At 51.9% G+C, this 21109-nt stretch overlaps 9 protein-coding genes across 9 annotated transcripts; 4 read left to right on the top strand and 5 right to left on the bottom strand.

Moving 5' to 3' along the window:
* Positions 1–1466: 1466 nt before the first annotated feature.
* Positions 1467–1796, bottom strand: ASPSYDRAFT_51588 (uncharacterized protein). The gene has a single exon (XM_040848317.1). It carries the CDS (start codon positions 1790–1792, stop codon positions 1553–1555), a length of 240 nt encoding a protein of 79 aa, XP_040696722.1. The 5' UTR covers positions 1793–1796; the 3' UTR covers positions 1467–1552.
* An 891-nt stretch (positions 1797–2687) lies between these two features.
* ASPSYDRAFT_163754 (uncharacterized protein) lies at positions 2688–3086 on the bottom strand (the record flags this gene model as incomplete). Its single annotated transcript, XM_040843189.1, has 1 exon — positions 2688–3086. The coding sequence occupies one exon, from the start codon at positions 3084–3086 to the stop codon at positions 2688–2690; it is 399 nt and encodes a 132-aa protein (XP_040696721.1).
* A 1022-nt stretch (positions 3087–4108) lies between these two features.
* treA (alpha,alpha-trehalase treA) lies at positions 4109–7369 on the top strand (the record flags this gene model as incomplete). Its single annotated transcript, XM_040850139.1, has 3 exons — positions 4109–4120; positions 4174–5910; positions 5960–7369. 3 exons carry the CDS (start codon positions 4109–4111, stop codon positions 7367–7369), a joined length of 3159 nt encoding a protein of 1052 aa, XP_040696720.1.
* A 1852-nt stretch (positions 7370–9221) lies between these two features.
* On the top strand, positions 9222–11047 carry cat1 (catalase catB; the record flags this gene model as incomplete). The annotated part of the gene is made up of 3 exons (XM_040848316.1): positions 9222–9520; positions 9570–9734; positions 9782–11047. Coding segments are annotated over exons 1-3 (1493 nt in total), but the record flags the coding sequence as incomplete, so codon positions are not given.
* A 50-nt stretch (positions 11048–11097) lies between these two features.
* On the bottom strand, positions 11098–13840 carry ASPSYDRAFT_51583 (Zn(II)2Cys6 transcription factor). Its single transcript, XM_040848315.1, has 5 exons — positions 13703–13840; positions 12873–13641; positions 12382–12820; positions 12044–12329; positions 11098–11987 (listed from the first exon to the last, which is right to left on the bottom strand). Exons 1-5 carry the CDS (start codon positions 13817–13819, stop codon positions 11547–11549), a joined length of 2052 nt encoding a protein of 683 aa, XP_040696718.1. The 5' UTR covers positions 13820–13840; the 3' UTR covers positions 11098–11546.
* A 145-nt stretch (positions 13841–13985) lies between these two features.
* ASPSYDRAFT_213552 (Zn(II)2Cys6 transcription factor) lies at positions 13986–16356 on the top strand. The gene is made up of 3 exons (XM_040844073.1): positions 13986–14227; positions 14271–14403; positions 14452–16356. Exons 1-3 carry the CDS (start codon positions 14161–14163, stop codon positions 16295–16297), a joined length of 2046 nt encoding a protein of 681 aa, XP_040696717.1. The 5' UTR covers positions 13986–14160; the 3' UTR covers positions 16298–16356.
* Positions 16329–17599, bottom strand: ASPSYDRAFT_137491 (uncharacterized protein). The gene is made up of 2 exons (XM_040840791.1): positions 16897–17599; positions 16329–16848 (listed from the first exon to the last, which is right to left on the bottom strand). Exons 1-2 carry the CDS (start codon positions 17502–17504, stop codon positions 16353–16355), a joined length of 1104 nt encoding a protein of 367 aa, XP_040696716.1. The 5' UTR covers positions 17505–17599; the 3' UTR covers positions 16329–16352.
* A 347-nt stretch (positions 17600–17946) lies between these two features.
* On the top strand, positions 17947–19810 carry ASPSYDRAFT_1165405 (uncharacterized protein; the record flags this gene model as incomplete). Its single annotated transcript, XM_040840171.1, has 5 exons — positions 17947–18185; positions 18240–18489; positions 18536–18721; positions 18772–19093; positions 19145–19810. The coding sequence occupies 5 exons, from the start codon at positions 17947–17949 to the stop codon at positions 19651–19653; spliced, it is 1506 nt and encodes a 501-aa protein (XP_040696715.1). The 3' UTR covers positions 19654–19810.
* ASPSYDRAFT_95272 (uncharacterized protein) lies at positions 19744–20971 on the bottom strand (the record flags this gene model as incomplete). The annotated part of the gene is made up of 6 exons (XM_040853098.1): positions 19744–19807; positions 19872–20078; positions 20192–20466; positions 20537–20643; positions 20694–20878; positions 20931–20971. The coding sequence occupies 6 exons, from the start codon at positions 20969–20971 to the stop codon at positions 19744–19746; spliced, it is 879 nt and encodes a 292-aa protein (XP_040696714.1).
* Positions 20972–21109: the final 138 nt, after the last annotated feature.

Genomic DNA, 21109 nt, shown 5'->3' with positions numbered 1-21109 from the left:
GTAGAATACACACTCTTGCGCCGGAGCAAGACATAATTTCAGCCTTATACCATGCACTGGTTGACGAAATGCTGCCAAAATCCGCCTGCACACGAGCTTTAATTCCTTTTCCTTCCCATGGACTGTCCTTCGTCGGGCAGAGGGCTCAGCTATGGTGTACACTGTACAGAGTACAGCCTCTTTTACCACCATGTTTGCTGAACTGTACGGCGTATATCTCGTATATTCCAGCATGTGGGCCAATGTTGAGCCGTGTTTCACTATGGTAAGAGTTCCAGACAGCGCTGCTTCTTATTGGGCACTTGCTGAACGCCCCTGCCAATGAATACCTGTCATACTTAGCATGGTGGAGTCCGTCTCTGATCTACAAACAAACCTACTCTCCCCGTTGGAAAGCTTCGACGATCTCGGCCTCTAGTTCCCCGCGTAATATGGATCAACCGTAAGCCAAACATGCCAGCTTGAGCTTAGTTATGAAATATGCCTTGCCAGAGTTCAGTCACAGCTCCTCGCGAGGTCAATGTAGCAAGGACACCGTTCATGCTGGGTCTAATTAGTTAGGCTGGACGGAAACTCGCCAGTGATATAGTACAGGTTGGCACGTCAATAGGCCATGAAAACTCTTGTCCCGCCAAGATGACTGGGAAATTGGATCATCGAGTGGCTTACGGTGCACGGGCCATCTCTGCAGAACCTCTGCTTTCCACGCTGTATAATTTTATGTACCAGGGCTTGTTTGAAGAATTCAAGCAGCTTCAGGAATAAGGGCGGCAGTGCAGAATCTGGGAGGTTCTTCGGATGCAATGGGTGGTCTGTGCTTTCTAGTTGTATAGAGGAACGGTCTCCTAATGTATATTTCGATGTCGCCAGCCATCAGTCGGCTTTGAAGAAGTATTCATGTTTAAACTATGGTTTTGCATCTATCAAAGGTTGTTTAGCCCTTTCATAGTATTCGATTGCGTGGTCTGACATTGAGATGCTTTTATTCCTTGTTATGCTCAATACTATATATATATATCTTTCAACATGCTCGGCAGACCTTTCGGTTAACCTAATTTTATATATAAACCCTGGCTCATCAAGAGCAATTTTATTTCGTATGGATCATCAGTAAACGCGCATTGTATCTTACACTGTACTAATCACAAAAGTATCCTCTGTCAAATATTTAAACAAGAGTTGACAGAAGTTCAACCACAGAATCAAAATCGACCGCCGTTGTTATCATCGTATGCGGTTGTGACCCCGAACAGATAGGCCAGCCTATACTAATATCGTACAGGAACTATCGCCTCCGCATTCCTTGAGAGCCCACTACGGGCATCTCGCGAGGATGTTGGAAATAGCTCAACGAGAAATCTGCGTGAAAATCCCGCAGAGCGACTCCGGGCTCAATTCGCATTAGACGCGGACAGGGTCACTTTCTATGTCAAAAAAAAAAAAAAAAAAAAAAAAAAAAACAACCCCGACATCAAGTCTGAAGTGGACATCATTATCCCCGCATTTCAACCCGCGAAATAAACAGCATTCTGAGCCCCACAGGCCCCGACGATTACAGCAAATGTGTATACAACGCTGTAGAAAATAAGCTCTTGATTAGCATGTTGCCGAAGGACCTTGCCGGGGGAATTTGGTGCAATTTCGTGCCGATACTAGAATGCAGGCGCAAAGGATACGCACCCGCATGTGTGATTCGTGCGGTGCCGGATATCGCGGCGAGAGCGTGCAAGTCTATGACTGTTATCGAGAACCAAGACGACACCGAAGATATTAGACATTTCCAGCCGCGCATTCAGCCCCTCCACCTGGCTGTCAGAGGAAGTCGAAAAGGTCACGTTCGTGTCGCGTGAACAGTTCGATACCCGCGTTATGTTGGCTGCTGGGTTGATGATGATGACGGCCTCGCCTCTCAAGGGGATTCCGGATGGAGCAGCGTTCCGGGAATGGCTGAGCTGTTGGGAGATGGAACCTCTCCTGCTGAATTGAGTGAATGCATGTCCAACCAGGCGAACTATATGATCAGAAAATGTGGGACTTGGGGTGACATTTGCGGAGGCGATGACGGATCAGGGAAAGAAAAGATACTATTATTGATTTCCCGTCTATCAAAGGGAACCAGGTTCGGTTTACAGCGCGGTGATCAGATGTGCACTTGCTAATAGTGTTTGTTCAAAAACTTCGAGTTCGTTTGCGTACTAAATATCCGCTAAACCGTCGTAGCTGATATAGTTGTACATAACGAGGGTCAGCGATTGAGCCTACTCAAACAATGGCGGGGCACCCTGTAACTGCTAGTGAAATGGCTGCGAAAAATTTATAACTGAGGGACAGTAGTAACTGTATGAATGTCGGGTGACCCGGTTTTCAAGCCAGCCGGTGGTGACTAATATCAGTCTGGAGAGGCGATCCAACAGGGTAAGGTTGTGAACTTCGACAACACCAAGCATACCTGGGCATCGACCAGAAGTATCAACCGACACTCAATGCCCCACGGGTGTGATGCATTGATCGTACAGATCAAGCTTGTCTTCCCCGATGGAAGACGTTGTGCAATAACCCGCACTGCTGACAGCACTTAAGAAACCTCATGATACAGAAGGATGAAGCGGAAGGTACTGAGTAATGGCCTGTCATTGTCGCATGTCAGTTCCTGCAGTCGTCGAAATGGCCCGTGAAGTGATCTGCTGTCACAGCGTTGGGCCCCGTCTTCGCCGTAGAATATCCTTGACTTCTGCATAATCAGGGCGTTCCTCCTCGAGCACTGCTTCAAGCTCACAAGTTTTAAGTATTTCCAACACATATTCTTGGCAATCCCATTCTAGCGTCTCATTGTCCACCCTCGCGTGGTCGACGATCCCTTTGACAGTGGGGATGTCAGGGACCCCAATTTCGCCGACGTACAGCGATTCAATAAAAGACTCATTGTCCGACGGTTTGCCGACTGAAGTGACTTTCGCAAATACGGGATGTTCTCCATCGACCTCGAAGATCAGATCCTCAGAGCCAGTATGGAGATGGAGAGCCCAGTGCTGGAAGTTGCCATAGCGCGGCCGGTATATCGCGACGGACAAAAATGGCCTGCCCATGTCGAATGTATCAGATCTTTCCAACTGTGGCAAAAGATGAACATAGTGTTTCTCGGTGTTCGTTGGAGTTGGTAGACTGTTACCCAGAATCGGTGTCTTCTTGATGGGACGCGAGATCGCGATGTGCTGCCTGAGGCCTCATTTCCCCTCAACTCATCTTCACCTTCGGCTTCGTCTTTATCTTTATCTCCATCGTCACCAGTCTCTCGTCAGACCAGATTTTGCATCTTATTTAGGAGCACGCTTATCCCCTAACGTCTTAAACATGTCAACAGCCAACACCTTCCACAATGTCACCGATTTTCGCCCCTCGGCTCTCGGCCCTCCTGCTGTCCCGAATTCGGATCCGATCCTGTCTCAACGGCGGTGCGTTGGGAGCCGATCGGTGCCCGTGTTGACAGCAGGTCCGGGGTTGAGTTCTGCAGCTTCGGGGTGTGCCCGAATCCTCGCTGAATTATCCGGCTAATTGTGGAACGTAGTCTTCTTCCAGTCTGCTCCACGAACCTTAACCTCCACAACTGCTGCAGTTATTTGGTAACGCGCTCGTCCCTCGTCAATTTCCGCCTGTTCCGGATGAATCCATCGGCATCGAAATTGCAACGTCATCCACTGTCCGAATTATGATGAACAAACGGCGGCACGCGCGTGGCTGCTTCCAAGGACACCACCTCCAATCACGATGCGGCCTTGTGCTTCTGTGGCTGGAGATACCCCGCCGCCAAACGATGGTTCAGCGCAAAGCCAAAACGTCAGTGGAAGTTGAACCCTTCTGAGGTCGCATTGTTCCTTCGGTTTCCCCATGTTTTGCGGGGTCCTGAGGTCTGGGCGCCCGTCAGCGCCCCAGAGATCTTCCTTTCTTGTTGCTGATCTTGGATACGAGGAAGGAACATGAACGGGTCTGGTTGCCACAATGTCACTGCGCCAAAGTATTTCTATTACCACTTCCCCGTTTCCTGGCAGCACGTTGAAAAAATTTCATCGCGAAGGTATTTTGCGCGGGGTTCCTGGAAGGCGTTTCCAAGATGCGGTACAAAGTAGGTCTTCCACCAGGTAATTCCAACTTGATTGCTAATATAAATTTCGGCAGTCTACCTCGGCGTGGCTGCCTCTGCTGCTCCAACTTGCTACAGAAGGCGCAGGCCTTTCACATCATCCCAATGCGCGGATTGAGAATTGCATGAGACATCATGATGGGAGCCACCAAACCAAACAGTCCAACAATACCTATCAAACCATGTTCCCCGGGGTAATGTGGGACGAAGACCAATGGATGTTGACCACAAACACTCTCGACCAAGGCCACTACCAATCGCGCGGCTCAGTTGCGAATGGCTACTTGGGCATCAGTGTCTCCAGCGTTGGCCCATTTTTCGAGCTTGACCTCCCTGTCGCTGATGATGTGATCAACGGCTGGCCACTGTATTCGCGACGGCAATCATTCGCAACGGTTTCTGGATTTTATGACCTGCAAGCGGAAACAAACGGATCCAACTTCCCGTGGATGAATCAATACGGTGGTGAAAGTGTGATTAGTGGTGTACCTCACTGGAGTGGACTGATTCTTGACCTCGGGGGCGACGATTATCTCGACTCTACTGTGGATAGCCAAACGCTCAGCGACTTCCAGTCTAACTATGATTACAAAGCTGGGGTTTTGTCATGGTCGTATACCTGGACTCCAGCAAGCGACAAAGGGTCCTACGCCATCAAGTATCGACTTTTCGCAAACAAATTGGATGTTAACCATGCAGTGGTGGACATGGAAATTACCCCGTCTAGGGAATTCCAGGGTACTGTTGCCAATGTCCTGGATGGGTACTCCGCTGTGCGTACAGACTTTGTTGAATCCGGGGAAGACGAAGGCGCCATATTTTCAGCTGTCCGGCCATGGGGCATCCCGGACGTTTCTGCTTACTTTTATGCGAACATCACCGGCTCCGACAACGTTGACTTATCTTCTCGCCGACGTGTAACTGGAAAGTCATATGTGAGCACCAACGAGTCGTCAATTGCGCAGGCGGTTGATGTGAACTTCGTCGCCAACCAGACAGTGCGCATTACCAAGTTCGTTGGCGCTGCATCAACGGACGCCTTCACAGACCCTCAGACGACCGCAAAGCAAGCCGTATCTCAAGCACTGGGTGCCGGATACCGCCGTTCCCTACAATCGCACGTCCGGGAATGGGCAACTATCCTACACGAGGATTCTGTCGATCGTTTCATCAACCCCGCCACAGGAAGGCTCCCAGACGATGACAATATCATAAACTCGGCCATCATTGCAGTGACAAATACATATTACCTCTTGCAAAATACTGTTGGGAAGAATGCCATCCGAAAGGCGGCAAATGCGCCACTCAATGTTAACAGTCTTTCGGTGGGTGGACTGGTCTCGGATTCATATGCTGGAATGATTTTCTGGGACGCCGATGTTTGGATGCAGCCTGGCCTCGTGGCATCTCATCCCGAAGCAGCCCAAGCTGTGACAAACTTCCGGACCAAAATGTACCCACAGGCGAAGGAAAATATTGAGACGACTTACACTGGGTCAAAGAATGCTACGTATATTGATCCGTCGGCTGCGATCTACCCCTGGACGAGTGGTCGCTTCGGTAATTGCACCGGAACGGGAGCCTGCTGGGATTATCAGTATCATCTCAACGGCGACATTGGGCTGTCATTGATATACCAGTGGGTGACGAGCGGTGATACGGACACCTTCCGGGAGCAACATTTGCCCATCTACGACTCTGTTGCGTCACTATATGGCAGCATCGTGGAGCGCAACGGAAGCGCCTGGACCTTGACCAACATGACGGATCCTGTAAGACATTGCCCTCCATCGCGATCTTCTTTTACTAACTCTCCCGCAGGATGAATATGCCAATGGGATTGATGCCGGAGGGTTTACTATGGCCATGATCTCTGAGACTCTCGAGTATGCCAATCAATTCCGTAAGCAATTTGACATCGAGACGAACGAGACCTGGGCAGAGATATCGGACAATGTTCTGCTGCTGAGGGAGAACGGGGTGACGTTGGAGTACACGACAATGAATGGGACTGCCGCGGTCAAGCAGGCGGATATCGTACTGGTGACCTATCCGCTTGTCTACGACAACTACACCGCGGAAACTGCTCTAACTGACTTGGACTACTATGCGAACCGGCAATCCGCAGACGGACCTGCCATGACATGGGCCATTTTCTCCATCGTCGCTGGGGCTGTCTCTCCTTCTGGTTGTTCCGCGTACACTTACCACCAGTACTCTTACGCTCCGTATGCACGGGCCCCCTTTTTCCAGCTTTCCGAGCAGATGCTGGACAATGCCAACATTAACGGGGGCACGCACCCGGCCTATCCGTTCTTGACCGGCCATGGTGGCGCCAACCAGGTTGTCCTGTTCGGCTATCTTGGCCTTCGACTATTGCCTGATGATGCCATCCACATTGAGCCGAACCTTCCACCGCAGGTTCCGTACGTGAAATATCGGACCTTCTACTGGCGTGGATGGCCAATATCGGCCCATTCCAACTACACGCACACTGTCATCCAGCGCGCGCAGGGGCCGCCGCTTGACACAGCAGACCGGAGATTCGCGAACGCCACAATCCCTGTGTATGTTGGTCTCGCTGACAATGCAACACTACACCGGCTTCCCGCCCGTGGGCCTCTCACGGTGCCCAACCGGCAGATCGGTTCAGTCAACACCATCAAGGATAACCTCATCCAGTGCAGTCCTGTCTTCTCCGCAGATAGTTTTGAGCAAGGACAGTTCCCCATCTCGGTTGTTGACGGTGCGACATCGACCCGCTGGCAGCCAACGTCATCCAATGCAAGCTCGGTTACTGTCAACATGGGCTTGATGATGGATCAGTCGCAGACTGTGGCATCTGGGTTCCACTTTGAATGGGCAGAGGCACCGCCGGTGAACGCTACTGTCGTCTTCCACGACACACCGTTGCAGAACCCTGTTTCGGCTTTGAGATCTCCTGGGCCCAATGTGCGTATTGTGGCGAATCTGACAAACATCGAGCAGTCTCAGCCGTACAACGCGGATGCCGCAGATGCGAATGAGATTAAGCTTCCTGTGGGGAACACAACTACCCTGCAGCTAGACGAGCATGTCCCAGTTAGTCGGTACGCGACTCTCGTGATATCAGGAAACCAGGCCCTTGCACATAGCGACGAGCACACGGGCGCGACCGTGGCGGAATGGGCAATCCTCGGGCCAACTTCGGGAAAAGCCCAGAGACACATCAAAAGAGTGCCAATATTGTGAGAAGTTCGCAGCTACACCTCCAATATAGCGTCAATAATTGAATTGAATACTCATTATATATTCTTCAAATGTTTAAACCTTGATACACATTCGTTTCGTGGCGCCCAAAGGCTAGATCGAGGATGTTATTCATCCTGCGCTCCACAGCGGGGACCCATAGAAGCCTGGAAGAGACCGCTTTTCTAATCAATCGCTTCACGTAGATAGAGCCGATCCAGTCGATTTGCTGCTGACTGACTAATTTTATGAAAGGATCCAAAGTCGGACTTCCCCAGTTATTCTCCTGTATCGCACAAATTAACGACCGCGTGTCTCCATCATGCGCAAACACTTGCCCCATAGATGATCTGTCTCAAATTGTCTATCAATCAGCAACAACTTGTCGATCGCTCCTTTTGTCGTCGTCTTGTTATTTCGCTTGGACGGACTCCGGCGAGCGGAAGGCGCCCAGCAATGCTCGCCCTCCGACGGTGCGGTGGAGCAAGAAATGCGACAAATCAGCAGCCATCAATTGGTTCTTCTGAGCGCAGGGGGCATGGCGGCCGTCAGTCCGTCACACAATCACCGGTTGTCACACCAATGGTCGAGGCCAGATTGCTGCCTCCGCCAGTCCTTGCCAAAGACCGTCTTTGTTAGTTGAGACGCCAAGATGAGGCCCAACAATGCGGTGGAGAGGCAGGCCGGACGGGGCAAGAGACACTCAGATTACCAAGCATTTGCGGCCTCGGCCTGAAGAGTATACTGTTTGCTCTGTGGCCATGCCAAATCAACGACCACTTATCAGCCCATTATTACTGATGGCCAAGAAGATCGACTGCTCGGCATGCACTTGCTTAACCATACCGAGTTATGCGGCCGAGCCCTCATTTCTGCCAATTGCCGTGACGTCTTCCTCCCATGCCTGCAGCTCGTGGAGAAATTGTTTGAATCCGTTTGCTCCTTCCAGACCTCGTTGATGAAATAAGCCGATGGAGTCCTTGCCTTCTGTTGCTGTGGACCCATCTTGTTCCTGCATGTTCTCACTTCCCAGTCGCGTGGCGACCGTTCGGCCGACCACCAGGTATAAATAGCAGTGCTCGCGCTGCAGGCCGCTTGGAATGTGAGACCCCTCTCTGTGGACTAGAAAGGCATTCCTACCCTTTTGTTATTCTTGTTCATCATTACCCCCCAGGATGCGCGCCCTCGGTCTCGTAGGCCTTATTGGCGCTGCCCAAGCAGTCTGCCCGTACATGAACGGCGGCAGCAGCTTCGAACGTCGTGACACGAACCCCGATGCGACTGAGGCGACTGAAGAGTTCCTATCCCAGTACTACTTCAATGACAACGATGTCTACATGACATCCGACGTGGGCGGCCCCATCGAAGACCAGCAAAGTCTGAAGGCCGGTGAGCGGGGGTCGACTCTGTTGGAGGATTTTATCTTCCGCCAAAAGATTCAGCGGTTCGACCATGAGCGGGTGCGTTGCCTCCAATTGACAAATAAACAGTTTCTGTCGCTGACATGTGTAGGTTCCTGAACGCGCAGTGCACGCCCGTGGTACAGGTGCCCATGGTGTGTTTACCTCGTACGGTGACTTCTCCAACATCACTGCAGCTTCCTTCCTGTCAAGCAAGGGCAAGGAAACTCCCATGTTCGTTCGTTTCTCCACTGTCGCAGGTAGTCGAGGCAGCTCCGATCTTGCTCGTGATGTCCATGGTTTCGCGACGCGGTTCTACACTGACGAGGGTAACTTCGATATCGTTGGCAACAACATTCCTATTTTCTTCATCCAGGATGCGATTCAGTTCCCTGATTTGATCCACGCTGTTAAGCCCAGCGGAAACAACGAGATTCCACAGGCCGCGACTGCCCACGATGCCGCCTGGGACTTCTTCAGCCAGCAGCCGAGTACCATGCACACTCTCATGTGGGCCATGTCTGGCAATGGCATTCCCCGTTCATTCCGTCACGTCGATGGCTTCGGTGTGCATACCTTCCGTTTTGTCACCGATGACGGCTCCACCAAGCTTGTCAAGTTCCACTGGAAGACCCTCCAGGGTAAGGCCGGTCTAGTTTGGGAGGAGGCACAGCAGATCTCGGGCAAGAACCCCGACTATATGCGCCAGGATCTGTATGAGGCAATCGAAGCAGGGCGCTTCCCTGAGTGGGAGGTACGTACTGAGATCCACGATACTATTGGATAAATAACTGACCAGACAGCTTGCTGTGCAAATCATGGACGAGGAAGACCAATTGCGCTTCGGTTTCGATCTGTTCGATCCAACCAAGATCGTTCCCGAGGAATACGTCCCCTTGACCAAGATTGGCAAGATGACTCTCAACCGCAACCCTCGCAACTACTTTGCCGAGACTGAGCAAGTCATGGTACGTGCAGCAATATCCTAAATGATTTCGCCTTCTAATGGTTGCAGTTCCAACCCGGCCACATCGTTCGCGGCATCGACTTCACCGAGGACCCTCTCCTCCAAGGCCGTCTCTTCTCGTACCTTGACACGCAGCTCAACCGCAACGGTGGCCCTAACTTTGAGCAGATTCCAATTAACCAGCCTCGTGTTCCTGTTCACAACAACAACCGCGACGGTGCCGGCCAGATGTTTATCCCTCTCAACCCCAACGCCTACAGCCCCAACACTTTGAGCAAGGGATCGCCCAAGCAAGCCAACCAGACTGTTGGACGCGGCTTCTTTACTGCGCCTGACCGCAAGGCCAATGGCAACCTCGTGCGCGTCAGGAGCTCCTCTTTCGAGGACGTTTGGTCCCAAGCCCGTCTCTTCTACAACTCCCTTGTTCCTGCCGAAAAGCAGTTCGTTGTCAACGCGATCCGTTTCGAAAACGCCAACGTGAAGAGCCAAGTTGTGAAGAATAACGTGATCATCCAGCTGAACCGTATCTCGAACGACCTGGCCACTCGGGTCGCGCGCGCCATTGGTGTTGATGCGCCCGAGCCGGACCAGACGTACTACCATGACAACACAACGGTCGGTGTCGGAGCATTTGGCCACAGACTCAAGACCCTAGATGGGTTGAAGGTCGCTGTGCTTGCCTCTGTCGACGCGGACCAATCGTTCAGCGCTGCCACAGCCTTGTCTGCTGAGCTTTCCGATAACGGAGTGGACGTTGTTATTGTCGCCGAACGCCTCGCTGATGGTGTGAACCAGACCTACTCGGCCTCGGATGCCATCCAGTTCGATGCTGTCGTTCTTGCCCCAGGCACTGAGAAGCTTTTCAACTCGACCTCCACCACGAGCTCGACACTCTACCCGGCTGGCCGTCCACTCCAGATCCTGACCGATGCTTTCCGATGGGGCAAGCCCGTTGCTGCCCTTGGTAGCAGCTCTGCTGGTCTAAAGAGCGCTAGCATTGCTCAGGAGGAGGGTGGTGTATACGTTGCCCAGAGTGTCACCTCCGACTTCGTCAGCGAACTCCAGGAGGGATTGACGGTGTTCCGCTTCTTGGATCGGTTCGCCCTTGACTCGGATGAGTAGATGCCGCAGCTTTATTTGAGGCTTCTTGTCTAGTTTAATATTGATCACCTATTTTGTTTTTAATTGTTCCGCCAGTCCTAGCTAGTCTTGTCTGATAGGAACCTAGGCGACGGTTTAAAGTTCTCCAGAATTGTGATCCCTGTAGGAATGGTGTATAACTACTGCTTTGTTGCACAATCACGCCAGCTACCAATTGGCCTGTTCTTATTAGCACTGCACGGGCTGTTTCAAGTTCATCATACCACCTACTTTATATATAGAATCTAGCCAAGACCGAAGATACTCCGGGCCGCGAGTACACTGTAACTAACAATCTAGCGCGGATTATTAGTATCATACGATGACCGTCAGTACTTATCATTATTCTGTTATAGGCAGGGAACAAATACGGAGATGCTCCGCTACGAGAGAAGTTTTGGCCGGGGTTCGCTCTAAATCCACACTGTAAAGACATGATGCGTCGTCTGATGCTTGGCTATGTGATGATCTGTGGGGTAGATAATATTGGTGGCCACCATCATGTCTTTATGCGGTTATGGTTCTTCCGTTCAGGCATCAAGACCCAATATCATGTCTCTGCATCAACAACGCGTTCTAAGTAAGCGTAATATATAGACCCATCTCCCGCACAACAACTCTCCAATCCAAGGGACTTAATTCTCCCCAACAATCTATGTGGACATGGACATGTCTACTGCGGTTCCATCAAAGAATCTGGCTCAAGATCAGCGGTTGGATAGTCCCAGATCAACTCATCGAACCAGCTAAGAAACGCCTGACTCGCCATAGCGTCTGTGGCCAGGTTTAACGCATCAAGCCCGTCATGCGGAAGTGAACCAGACAATTCCGGCAGTTCTTGGTCTTGGTGTGGGTGCTGTTGTTGAGTTGAATCCGGAAGACCTCTATCCAGAGTATCGTCTAGAAGTGCACCAATCATCTTCCCTATATGAGCACATACTTGAAAGTCTGGTCTATCGGGTAGTCGCTCGCGTTCAAAGTATGAGAGGAGTACGCTCAAATCACGAACTACTTTCGAGACGGGGACAGTGGTTTGAATAGGTACTCTACTCAGCGTGCTCTGGTGCAGTTCTGCTGCGAGTGTGCCGGCTCCTGGGAGACCGTAATATAGAAACTGGCAGACGTTAATTCGTATAGATACAGTAGTTAAGTTATGGATGAACTGCATACCAGCCATGGAAACCGTCCACCAAGCTCCGGATGGCAAGACTGGCGCTGGATAAACTCCAGAGCACCGGATAGTAACTCGGCCGATTTGTCCAGCAGACGGGTGGGCGATATTTGCGATGCTTGCAGCAGCATCCGGTCTAGCAGGAAGCCACTGTACAGGTAGCTCAAGTCTGCGACTAGGAGTGCTACGCACAACCATGGACTGGACTTGTTCCATATACTGGCGCTATATTGGTACTGGGGTGGAATGCGTGTCTTGCCCAGTTCGTACTCTTCGTATACCTCGCTGAGGTTTGTTAGTTTGGTGGGTATGAATATGATAATGAAAGTACACGCACTGCAATGTCTCGGAAAATGACTCCTGTCTTTCCGTCATCCATAAACCAAGCACACGTTCTTGAAGCAGAGCATGGCGATAGCGGAGTCGAATCAGGACTGCTGGCCGAAGGGTCTGACCTGCTTTTGTTCCCTGATTGCACTTCCACCCATCGGCATCTAAACCATTTAACGCAGTTTCGAGTCGACTCCCGTCAAGCACTACCTCGTCGTCGTCCAAGTCGAATGGAAGTGTCAGATCACAGAACCTGCTGTCGATCCGCGGCGGCCTTCCAAGCAACGTCGAGATGCTTTTGTCCTGCGCGACCGCTATAGCAAAGATTCGTTTTCGGGTCTCGAGGACGAAGAATGGACCATCGGGAGGCGAGGAGACGAGGCGATGGAAGCCCAGGATGAACAGCTCGGACACGAATTCGTTGAACCAGCGATATGCCATATCGCCTGCGGAGATCAGTCTGGGTAGACTTCTTGAAATTGCGAGGGGGTGACGTACTGGCATTTCCAAACAGGCTGGATAGGAACATCGTGTTGATGAAACTTGACCACACGGTTATATCGTTCAGCTGGTTATGTGAACGGCAGATCTTCAAGCAATATTTACTGGCGTTGTACATTTCCGTCGCGAATGCAGTTGCGTCAAAGCCATCCACATCCGCATAAAGGGAGGTAAGGCCGCAGAGAGAAAATACGAGACTTAGGAATTCCAGTCTAATTCGTTCGGTGCTGAGAATTCGTAGGAAGTCGGAGAGCCCTAATTCAGGGGTCATTGGCGCGAGTCTGAGACGAAGATTGCCTTTTGCCGTTTTTAAGATGTCCTTCGCAAAGGCTTCTTGGTCAGACCTGGTTCCGAGCTCCTGGAGAAAGAGCAGAACTGGGTCAAAGAGGAGGGGTTGAGGAATGACGATGAAATGCATCCCATCACGATATTGACGGACGATGGCTTCCAGACGGTGAGAGTAGGCCATGACCTTTCGTAATGGTGGCTCGATGGCCTTGAATTTGGACAACTTGTCCTCTGGGGGTATTGACCATCTGGGAGTCGCAACAGGCCATAACCTCTGACATAGTGAAAGCGTGCTAAAGAATCCCAGATAGCTCGGTGGCGCAGGGTCAGACACGATGTCGTCTCCGTCTGGCTTCTGGTTCGGGGGGTTGACCTGTGCTTTTGATTTTCTTGTTGTTGGTCTGGTTTGTTGTTTCTCAACTCGGTATTGGCGGAAATCTGAGTTATTTCGAGTCATTGGAGCTGGGTGATAAAAGCACTTCATTCAGTCAGTGTACTCTGGGTATACATTGATACATTATGTCTTTAGTAGTGGGAACCTTTTCCGGTGCGCCTCGAGTCTGGCATCGTGCACAGACCGGGGCAGCATGGTCGCACCGGACCTTGGAGATCCGACACGGCTCGCACGAGATGCGCTTGCCGTTCCTCCGATACATCAATAAAGAGTTGAAAGAAGGGAGTGTTGAGATAGGATCCTCGTCTGCAGATGGCTGTGACCGCACGTGATCAGGTCCGACGTCGGAATGAGATTTCCTAAACAGGAACATTCGCTCCGCCTATAACCCAAGCCAGATTACTATGATCAGACAAGGATAGTAGTTAAGCATCTCCAACTCCAGCTAAGAATTGGTCTCCCAACCCGGAGGACCCCCGACGGCTGCAACTGCCAGCAGATCGGCGGTTTTGCCGAGGCCTTTCCCCGCATAAAGTCGGCGCATCCGCCGTTCAACTGCAGACATGGGCCTGCATTCGTCCAGGCTACTAGTTCTGACGCAGAATGAACGGCAATAAACGCCCAAGACTCGGTGCATCGCCTGCAGAAAAGCCGCGGCTCACTCGGGCTTGTAAGTTCACATCAAAGACAGGATGGCGTAGCTAATCAAGCAGGTGCCGAATGTAAGAAACACAAGATCAAATGCTTCGTGCAGCCTGGCCGAGCAGAATGTAACAAATGCCTGAGGAGTGGAGTGCAATGCGTTCCACACAATTTTGCCCAAAAGTTTATAGATGAAGATGCCGCGTAGGTGATCAAGCCCTGATAGTTATATATCGTGTCTGACTGCCGTAGCTGGAAAGCGCAAGCAGCAGCGACAATAAGCCGGCTTAGCGACACTGTTGAGAAGCTACTATATCACAGTAACTTGAAAGATATTACCATTACTGATAGTACTATATCCATGCGACAACCTCCAGACAATGCAGCCAGGCAGGCCTCTCCGCTAAGCACCGTCCACTCCGAATCGGCGGACAACTTCACCCCAGAAGGCCCATCAGCTGGTCTCCGCAGACACCAGGATGATTCAGATCTCGTCCCTCTGCCCATGAACAATCTATACAATCTCACAGACCCAAACAACTCGCAGCTGATCCGCGTCGACCCCGCCGACGTCAACGGACCCGACTTCATCACCCAAGGCGTCCTCGCAGTCTCCGAAGCAGAATTCCTCTTCGACCATTACCGAACGCACATAAACCCACTCCTATGGGACGGAATGCTCTGCTCGCACAAGTCCCTGCGCGAGGCAAGACAGTCGTCGTCGTTCCTGGTCGCCGTGGTGCTCACTGTAGCGGCCCTGCATATTCCAAATCGAGAACAGTCCCTGCACTCCACGTACGGCGCATTTGTATCGCTCATGCGAGGGTCATGTCTACTCCGCTGCCAGAATCTAGATGTCATTCGCGCTCTATGTATCGGGGCATTCTACCTCACGAGCCTGAGCTGGGCGCTCTGCAGCCGCGCCGTGCGAGTAGCCACCGAGATGAACCTGCATAAGTCATCGCTGCAATTTGCGCGCGGGTCGCTGGAGTCGTATGAGCGTGTTAGGCTGTGGTATGTCCTTTACGTGTGTGATCATCAGTTTGCACTCGCGTACGGCCGACCGCCCATGATGCATGAAGACGCGGCTATACGGAACGCCGAGAAGCTCCTGACCAGCGGGTTGTCTTCAAAAGGGGATCACGGTCTTGTGGCGCAGGTGAAGCTCTTCCGCATTCTGGCCAGTGGGTACTTCATGCATGGGTGCGATCCTGATCTCGAGCTCAGCGGGCAGGACTTTGAACGGCTGAAGGAGTTTGATATCTCGGTCGATCAATGGCGTCTCGAGCACGCGGCTAAGAATTCTGGGGTTCGGCGAGATAGTTTGGCTTCGTCTGCGCCAAATGCTCTGTACTACCATCTGGCACGCTTTCAGCTTAACTCGGTTGCGCTTCGTGGTATCTCAGCGAGGGAGGCTTCTCAGGATACGCCGAGCCTGGATATGAACTGGGACAGACAAGAGGCTTCCAACATTGCCATTATGACCGCCATGAGCACGGCGCGGATTATTGTGGATGATTTAGATCTCCAGAAGGCGTTGATAGGTCTTCCTATTTTTGTCCACGCAATGGTTGCTGTATGTGCGTCCTTTCTCCTGAAGATGGCCGTTGTCTTTGGGAAGCCGGACGCCAGAGATGGCAATACCCTGCATCTGCCCAGGAATCTCGCTGAGCATGGGCTGAACTTTCATACGAAAACGGCGTTGGCAAATGTAGAGCGTCTGGTACGAGTGCTGTCTCAGGTAGCGGACAACGCCAGCCAGCGGCATGTTGTCAGACAGGTTGTGACTGGACTGGGGGAGCTGTTACAACGGTTCTCTCCAGGGCGAGAAATGGGAGCATTCCTCTACTCACTTCCATCACAGTCTGCATCTACCAACATGTCAAAACGTCAAATGGTGGCAGGGGCTGAGCGAGACGCAGTAGTTGACCTGCCTCCCATGTACCCCGATACTGCGGTAAACGAGGGGACTGCAGCGTTGCAAGTTGATACTCGCCAGCAGGATCTATTTGACCTTACTGGTGATCTGGACTGGCGATTCGACGAGGGGTTCTTATTTGGCATTGACGGGGTTGATTCTGACCTGTCGTTTCTGTGACTGCTACTTATATACCATAATGTGGACGTTTAATATTATATGGAATGAATCTATTCTAGCAGCATGAAGTATTAAGCACCACCGCCGGTGCCTTTACAGAAGCACCATTTTTGACAGGGTCTTCAGGAACAAGCCCTTCCTCCTTAAGGATCCTCCTCTCGGCCATTGTAACTGCAACATCAAACGCATTCTGCGTGCTCGTCACAGCCGCCAGATTCTTACCGACGATATCAAATGCCGTGCCATGCGCCGGCGTAGCAACAGGAATAGGCAGGCCTCCTTGCACAGTGACACCGCCGTCAAACGAAAGAAGCTTCATCGCGATCTGGCCCTGGTCGTGGTACATCGTCACAATTCCGTCGAAGTGCTCGCGCTTCAGGAAGATCGTGTCGCACGGGAATGGGCCCTGCACGTTGATCCCGAGTTCCACGGCGTCTTGCACTGCTGGGCGGATATGGTCTATCTCTTGTCGTCCGAAGGCGCCGTTCTCACCGTTATGCGGATTCAAGGCGCAGACGCCTAGACGCGGGGACTCGATACCAGACTCCCACCTGCTCTCGTAAGTGTCTATTTAACAAACCGCGTATAGTCAAACATACCGCAGCCGATGCAACAACTCAATAGCCTTTAGCGTAGACTCCCTCGTAATCCTCCCCGCCACATCCTCAACCCCAATATGACTCGTAACCCTCGCTGTCCACAACTCACCCGCAATATTAATCTCGCTCGTCACGCCCTCAAACTGCAGCTGGTTCGCAAACCACCGCAATTCATCCTCTTCGCTCATTCCCGCAAGCTTCAGCGAACTCTTATTCAGGGGCGCGAATACAATCCCGTCGATCTCCCCAGCCTGTACGAGCTTCAGTGCCCGCCGAAGCTGGTGCATACATCTCCCACCGCTGGCCTTTGACACTTGACCTCTTGACGACGGGAACTGAGACACGCTGTTATCGTCGAGGACCTGGATTCCGTTTGGACCGGCAGCGCCATCTGGGGATATAGCGATCTCCACGCCCCCGGCATCGGATACCCCGGCTTCAAGCTCGGATTTGTCTGCCAGAAGGACTATATCTGCCCGCTGCCGGTTTTCTGGGTTGCTGAGTAGTTTTGCGACCAGTTCGGGCCCGATTCCTGAGGGGTCGCCGAGGGTTATTGCGATGCGTGCGCGGCGGGGGAGGTCGGGTTGGGTGGCTATTGCGCCGACCATGGTGGGAGTGGTTAATTCGTGGAACGGATATTGGAGCTGAGATAGATGACGACTCGAGTCTTGGGTATACTGTATTTGTAGACGGAGGTGCTGTTATAACAGGAGAAAAGAGAAATGCGTACCTGTTGTATCACGAAGACGGCGGAAGTGCCGCGAGAACGGCGATTTTGCCGATACTCCAAGAAGCGAACTACGCTAGACACAGCAGGCCAATTGCTTTGCAGCAGGTGAGAATGGAGTTGCTCTGGTAGAGCACGGCGCTTTCGCCGATGACTATGAGCACTCCACAGTCCCCGTGGGGAAGACCCTGCGTCAACTGTGCTCTCATAGAACAGTCGCTGGGTACCTTGGTGTATATAAAGGGATCACCCTCCATGTGGGCCTCATCCTAGAACCGATTCTTTTGTCATACATCATACAATTCTGAGGACTTGTAGGCATCATGTCTCATGAGAAAGAGACCAGCCTGAACCAACATATGGAGCGCGTCTCCACGGACAACGGACATGACTTGGACGAGAAGCATGCCGCAGCTGATGTAGTTGAAGCGCAGCAGATCGTCTCGCAATGGGTCGAGAATACCCCGGAGGAGAAGAGACTTGTTCGCAAGCTTGACTGGCGCATCCTGCCGTGCTGCTGGGTGCTTTATCTACTGGGATATCTTGACCGGGCTAATATAGGGTACGTAATACTCCTACTGCAGGATTACTGGATGATTTTTACTGAGATGTTTAGGAATGCCAAAACCGGCGGGCTGGAGGATGACTTTGGCCTCACCTCGTCGCAATACTCTATCATCGTGCTTGTCTTCTTCGTCTCGTATCTTGTCTTCGAGGTCCCGGCCAACATGATCTTGACACGCGTACGGCCCAGTGTGTTTCTTCCTGGGCTGGCTCTCGTCTGGGGGACGTTTGCTGCGTTGATGGGCGCCACACATAATTGGAGCCAATTGGCTGGCATGCGCTTCTTGCTTGGATTCGCTGAGGTACGTCCGCAAGTGATAAACGATGTGTGCCATTCTAATTATATAGGCTGGGTTTGCACCCGGATGTGCATTCTTCCTGTCGTCGTGGTATCGACGGTATGAGCTGGCGACGAGATATGCACTTCTGTACACGTCTGTCCCACTAGCAGGGGCAATATCTGGCCTGCTTGCCGGTGTCATCACCGACCATATGAACGGTGTCTCGGGATTACCAGGTTGGAGATGGCTTTTTGTCAGTCACGATCTCATCTCTGTCACCGGATGGAGTACTGACTATCGCAGATTCTCGAGGGCCTCGGGTCGATAGTCGCCGCAGTAATCATCTACTTCTTCATGCCCGACTACCCCTCCACAAGCAAGCGCTTCCTCAACGAAAAAGAGAGGATGCTGGCCTGCAACAGACTCGCCGTCGACGGCATCGCCCTCACCCAAGGCAGCGGCGCAGAGCACATCCCGCACTGGGTGGCATTCAAGATGACCTGCCGCGACTGGCGGGTGTGGGCGCAGTGTTTCCTCTTCGTGCTTGTCACCGGGTCCCAGACAATGCAGTACTTTATCCCCACGCTTGTTGAGAGTTTTGGCTGGACGGGACCGGATGGGCAGTGTAAGCCAAGCCACCACCCAAGTATAAAGAGTCAGTTACTCATGTTAGAAGACCATACAATCCCAGCATACATGGCGGCCCTGGTTTACGTCGTCGCCTGCTGCTTCCTCGCCGACAGATACAAAGCTAAATGGCAATTCATCTGCGGGTTATCCGGCGTAGGCTGCGTCCTCTTCATCGCCGTCGCCACAACAACCGACAGAACCGCGCAGTACGTGCTGACCATCTTCGCCTTCGGCACGATCTACGGCTGCTCCCCGCTGGTGAAGACGTGGGTGTCCGATGTAATCCCGCAGCCGGCAGCGAAGCGGGCGGTTGCGATTGCGCTGATCAATGCAATTGGCAATGCGAGCTCGATTTACTCGTCGTGGTTGTGGCCCGATAAGGACGCCCCGAGGTATATTGCGGGTTTTGCGACGACGACGAGCTGGTTGGGTGTTCTTTGTCTGTCGGCGGCGCTTTTTGCGTATTTCTTCCATAGGTGGCCTGTTGTTAGGGCTGATCATGCGGCTGTTATGGCTGGGGAGTTGAGGGCTAGGAGGGAGGTGAAGACGGTTTAGTTTAAGTATCATGTCTGGTTAAGCTATGGAGGTATGGATTATTTAGCTCTAAGGACGATCTTCCACACATGGTCGAAGTACTCGTCAAATTCATCGGAATGCATCGGCTGCCAGCCCAGGCCCCTCCCTAGCTATATCTGTGGTTGTCCTCGTACTGTAGGAGTTAGCTACAAGCAGATCCACGAGTAAAGCATTGGTGGCAATACCTCGACACATACGCAGCCTCAACGTACTGCATATCATCAATCCCCAACAAACGCGCCCCCTCCTCCATACTAAGGTACCTGACCTGATATGTATCAAGAACACCCAGTGCCTTTCCAACATTCGCAATTCTCTCCGCAACATCGCTCCACGTATACTCACGGTCTCCAACAAACTTAACACCCTCTTCACCGTATCGCGCGGGCAGGCCACGAAGCACCCTACTCAAAACAATCTCATAAGCCCTCGCAGCATCTTTTATATGAACGTACCCCTTCAACGCAGACCCATCCCCAACAAGCCACGCCTGACGAGCCTGAATAGCCCCACGGACTCTAGAACCGGGATCTGGCCCGACACTGTCCGGAATAGACCCGTCCCCACGCCAAACAGCATGGGAAGACACATAATATGTGTTTTCACGCCGGTGAGTTTACCTTTGTCCGTTACAGCGAGATCGATACTGCGCTGGGCATATGGCGAAGCGGCGTCTAGTATTCTCAGTGTTGAGGTGAGTTCCGCCGGGGAGGAGTCGGATATCGGGTCTGGTTTATACCCAGGATATAGATCTAGGACGGGGCTATCGGCGAGATTGGTTGTCCCTGATGTCTGCATTTTATTTACGGATCAGAAAGGGGATAGCTCAATAATACTTTTAAGGGCCATGGCCGGTACTAACGTGGATATAATGAACCTCGACTCCGAGCCTTTTCTTTCGCTGGGCTAGGCCTTCTATCAATGCTGTTGCAAGACCGAGTTCAAAGCCCGAGGCGCCGTTGATAATGACTATACAAGTTAGTACGGTGCAGAATGTTTAGGGTTGAGAGCAGGTCGACCATCGTAGTCGCTGGCTAGCTCCGCGATGGCAGTTCTATCGGTGTAGTCGTCGACTTGCACTGTGGAGACGCCTTTTCCTTCCAGGACATGTCCTTGCTGGTTATTCCGGACGAGAACGGATATAGATGCATTCCTTATTGCAACATCTTTGGTGTTTAACAGTGTGTTCAAGACAGTTCCTCCTCTGTCGACGGTTAACAGTGGACAGCAGTGGATATGCGTACTGGGATACCAACACGTAGCCCGTGGCACCTGTCACCAGGATTCCGGAACCCATTTTAGTGAGACTGGAATCATTTGAGTTGACATTTTCTTAATAACATATTTATATGACTGTTTATGGCATGTGGGACAGCGGAATATGTATCCCGCTGCCAATACCATTTGTAAGCAGCTGTGCCCCTCCAGCTCTTGA

The sequence above is a fragment of the Aspergillus sydowii genome, assembly GCF_001890705.1.
Source record: "Aspergillus sydowii CBS 593.65 unplaced genomic scaffold ASPSYscaffold_18, whole genome shotgun sequence".
NCBI lineage: Eukaryota > Fungi > Ascomycota > Eurotiomycetes > Eurotiales > Aspergillaceae > Aspergillus > Aspergillus sydowii.
This window is presented reverse-complemented; position numbering and strand designations above follow the sequence as displayed.

What these genes read in the sequence shown, in the direction of transcription:
- ASPSYDRAFT_51588 (XM_040848317.1), bottom strand. Translation starts at nt 1,792, where the DNA reads ATGCGCGGCTGGAAATGTCTAATATCTTCGGTGTCGTCTTGGTTCTCG.
- ASPSYDRAFT_51583 (XM_040848315.1), bottom strand. Translation starts at nt 13,819, where the DNA reads ATGTATCGGAGGAACGGCAAGCGCATCTCGTGCGAGCCGTGTCGGATC. An exon ending in CAGCCTGTTTGGAAATGCCA is followed by an intron (nt 12,821 to 12,872) that starts GTACGTCACCCC and finishes TGATCTCCGCAG; the next exon opens with GCGATATGGCATATCGCTGG. An exon ending in TCATTTTCCGAGACATTGCA is followed by an intron (nt 12,330 to 12,381) that starts GTGCGTGTACTT and finishes AACAAACCTCAG; the next exon opens with CGAGGTATACGAAGAGTACG.
- ASPSYDRAFT_213552 (XM_040844073.1), top strand. Translation starts at nt 14,161, where the DNA reads ATGAACGGCAATAAACGCCCAAGACTCGGTGCATCGCCTGCAGAAAAG. An exon ending in GCCGCGGCTCACTCGGGCTT is followed by an intron (nt 14,228 to 14,270) that starts GTAAGTTCACAT and finishes CTAATCAAGCAG; the next exon opens with GTGCCGAATGTAAGAAACAC. An exon ending in TTTATAGATGAAGATGCCGC is followed by an intron (nt 14,404 to 14,451) that starts GTAGGTGATCAA and finishes TGACTGCCGTAG; the next exon opens with CTGGAAAGCGCAAGCAGCAG.
- ASPSYDRAFT_137491 (XM_040840791.1), bottom strand. Translation starts at nt 17,504, where the DNA reads ATGGTCGGCGCAATAGCCACCCAACCCGACCTCCCCCGCCGCGCACGC. An exon ending in GAGTTGTTGCATCGGCTGCG is followed by an intron (nt 16,849 to 16,896) that starts GTATGTTTGACT and finishes TTACGAGAGCAG; the next exon opens with GTGGGAGTCTGGTATCGAGT.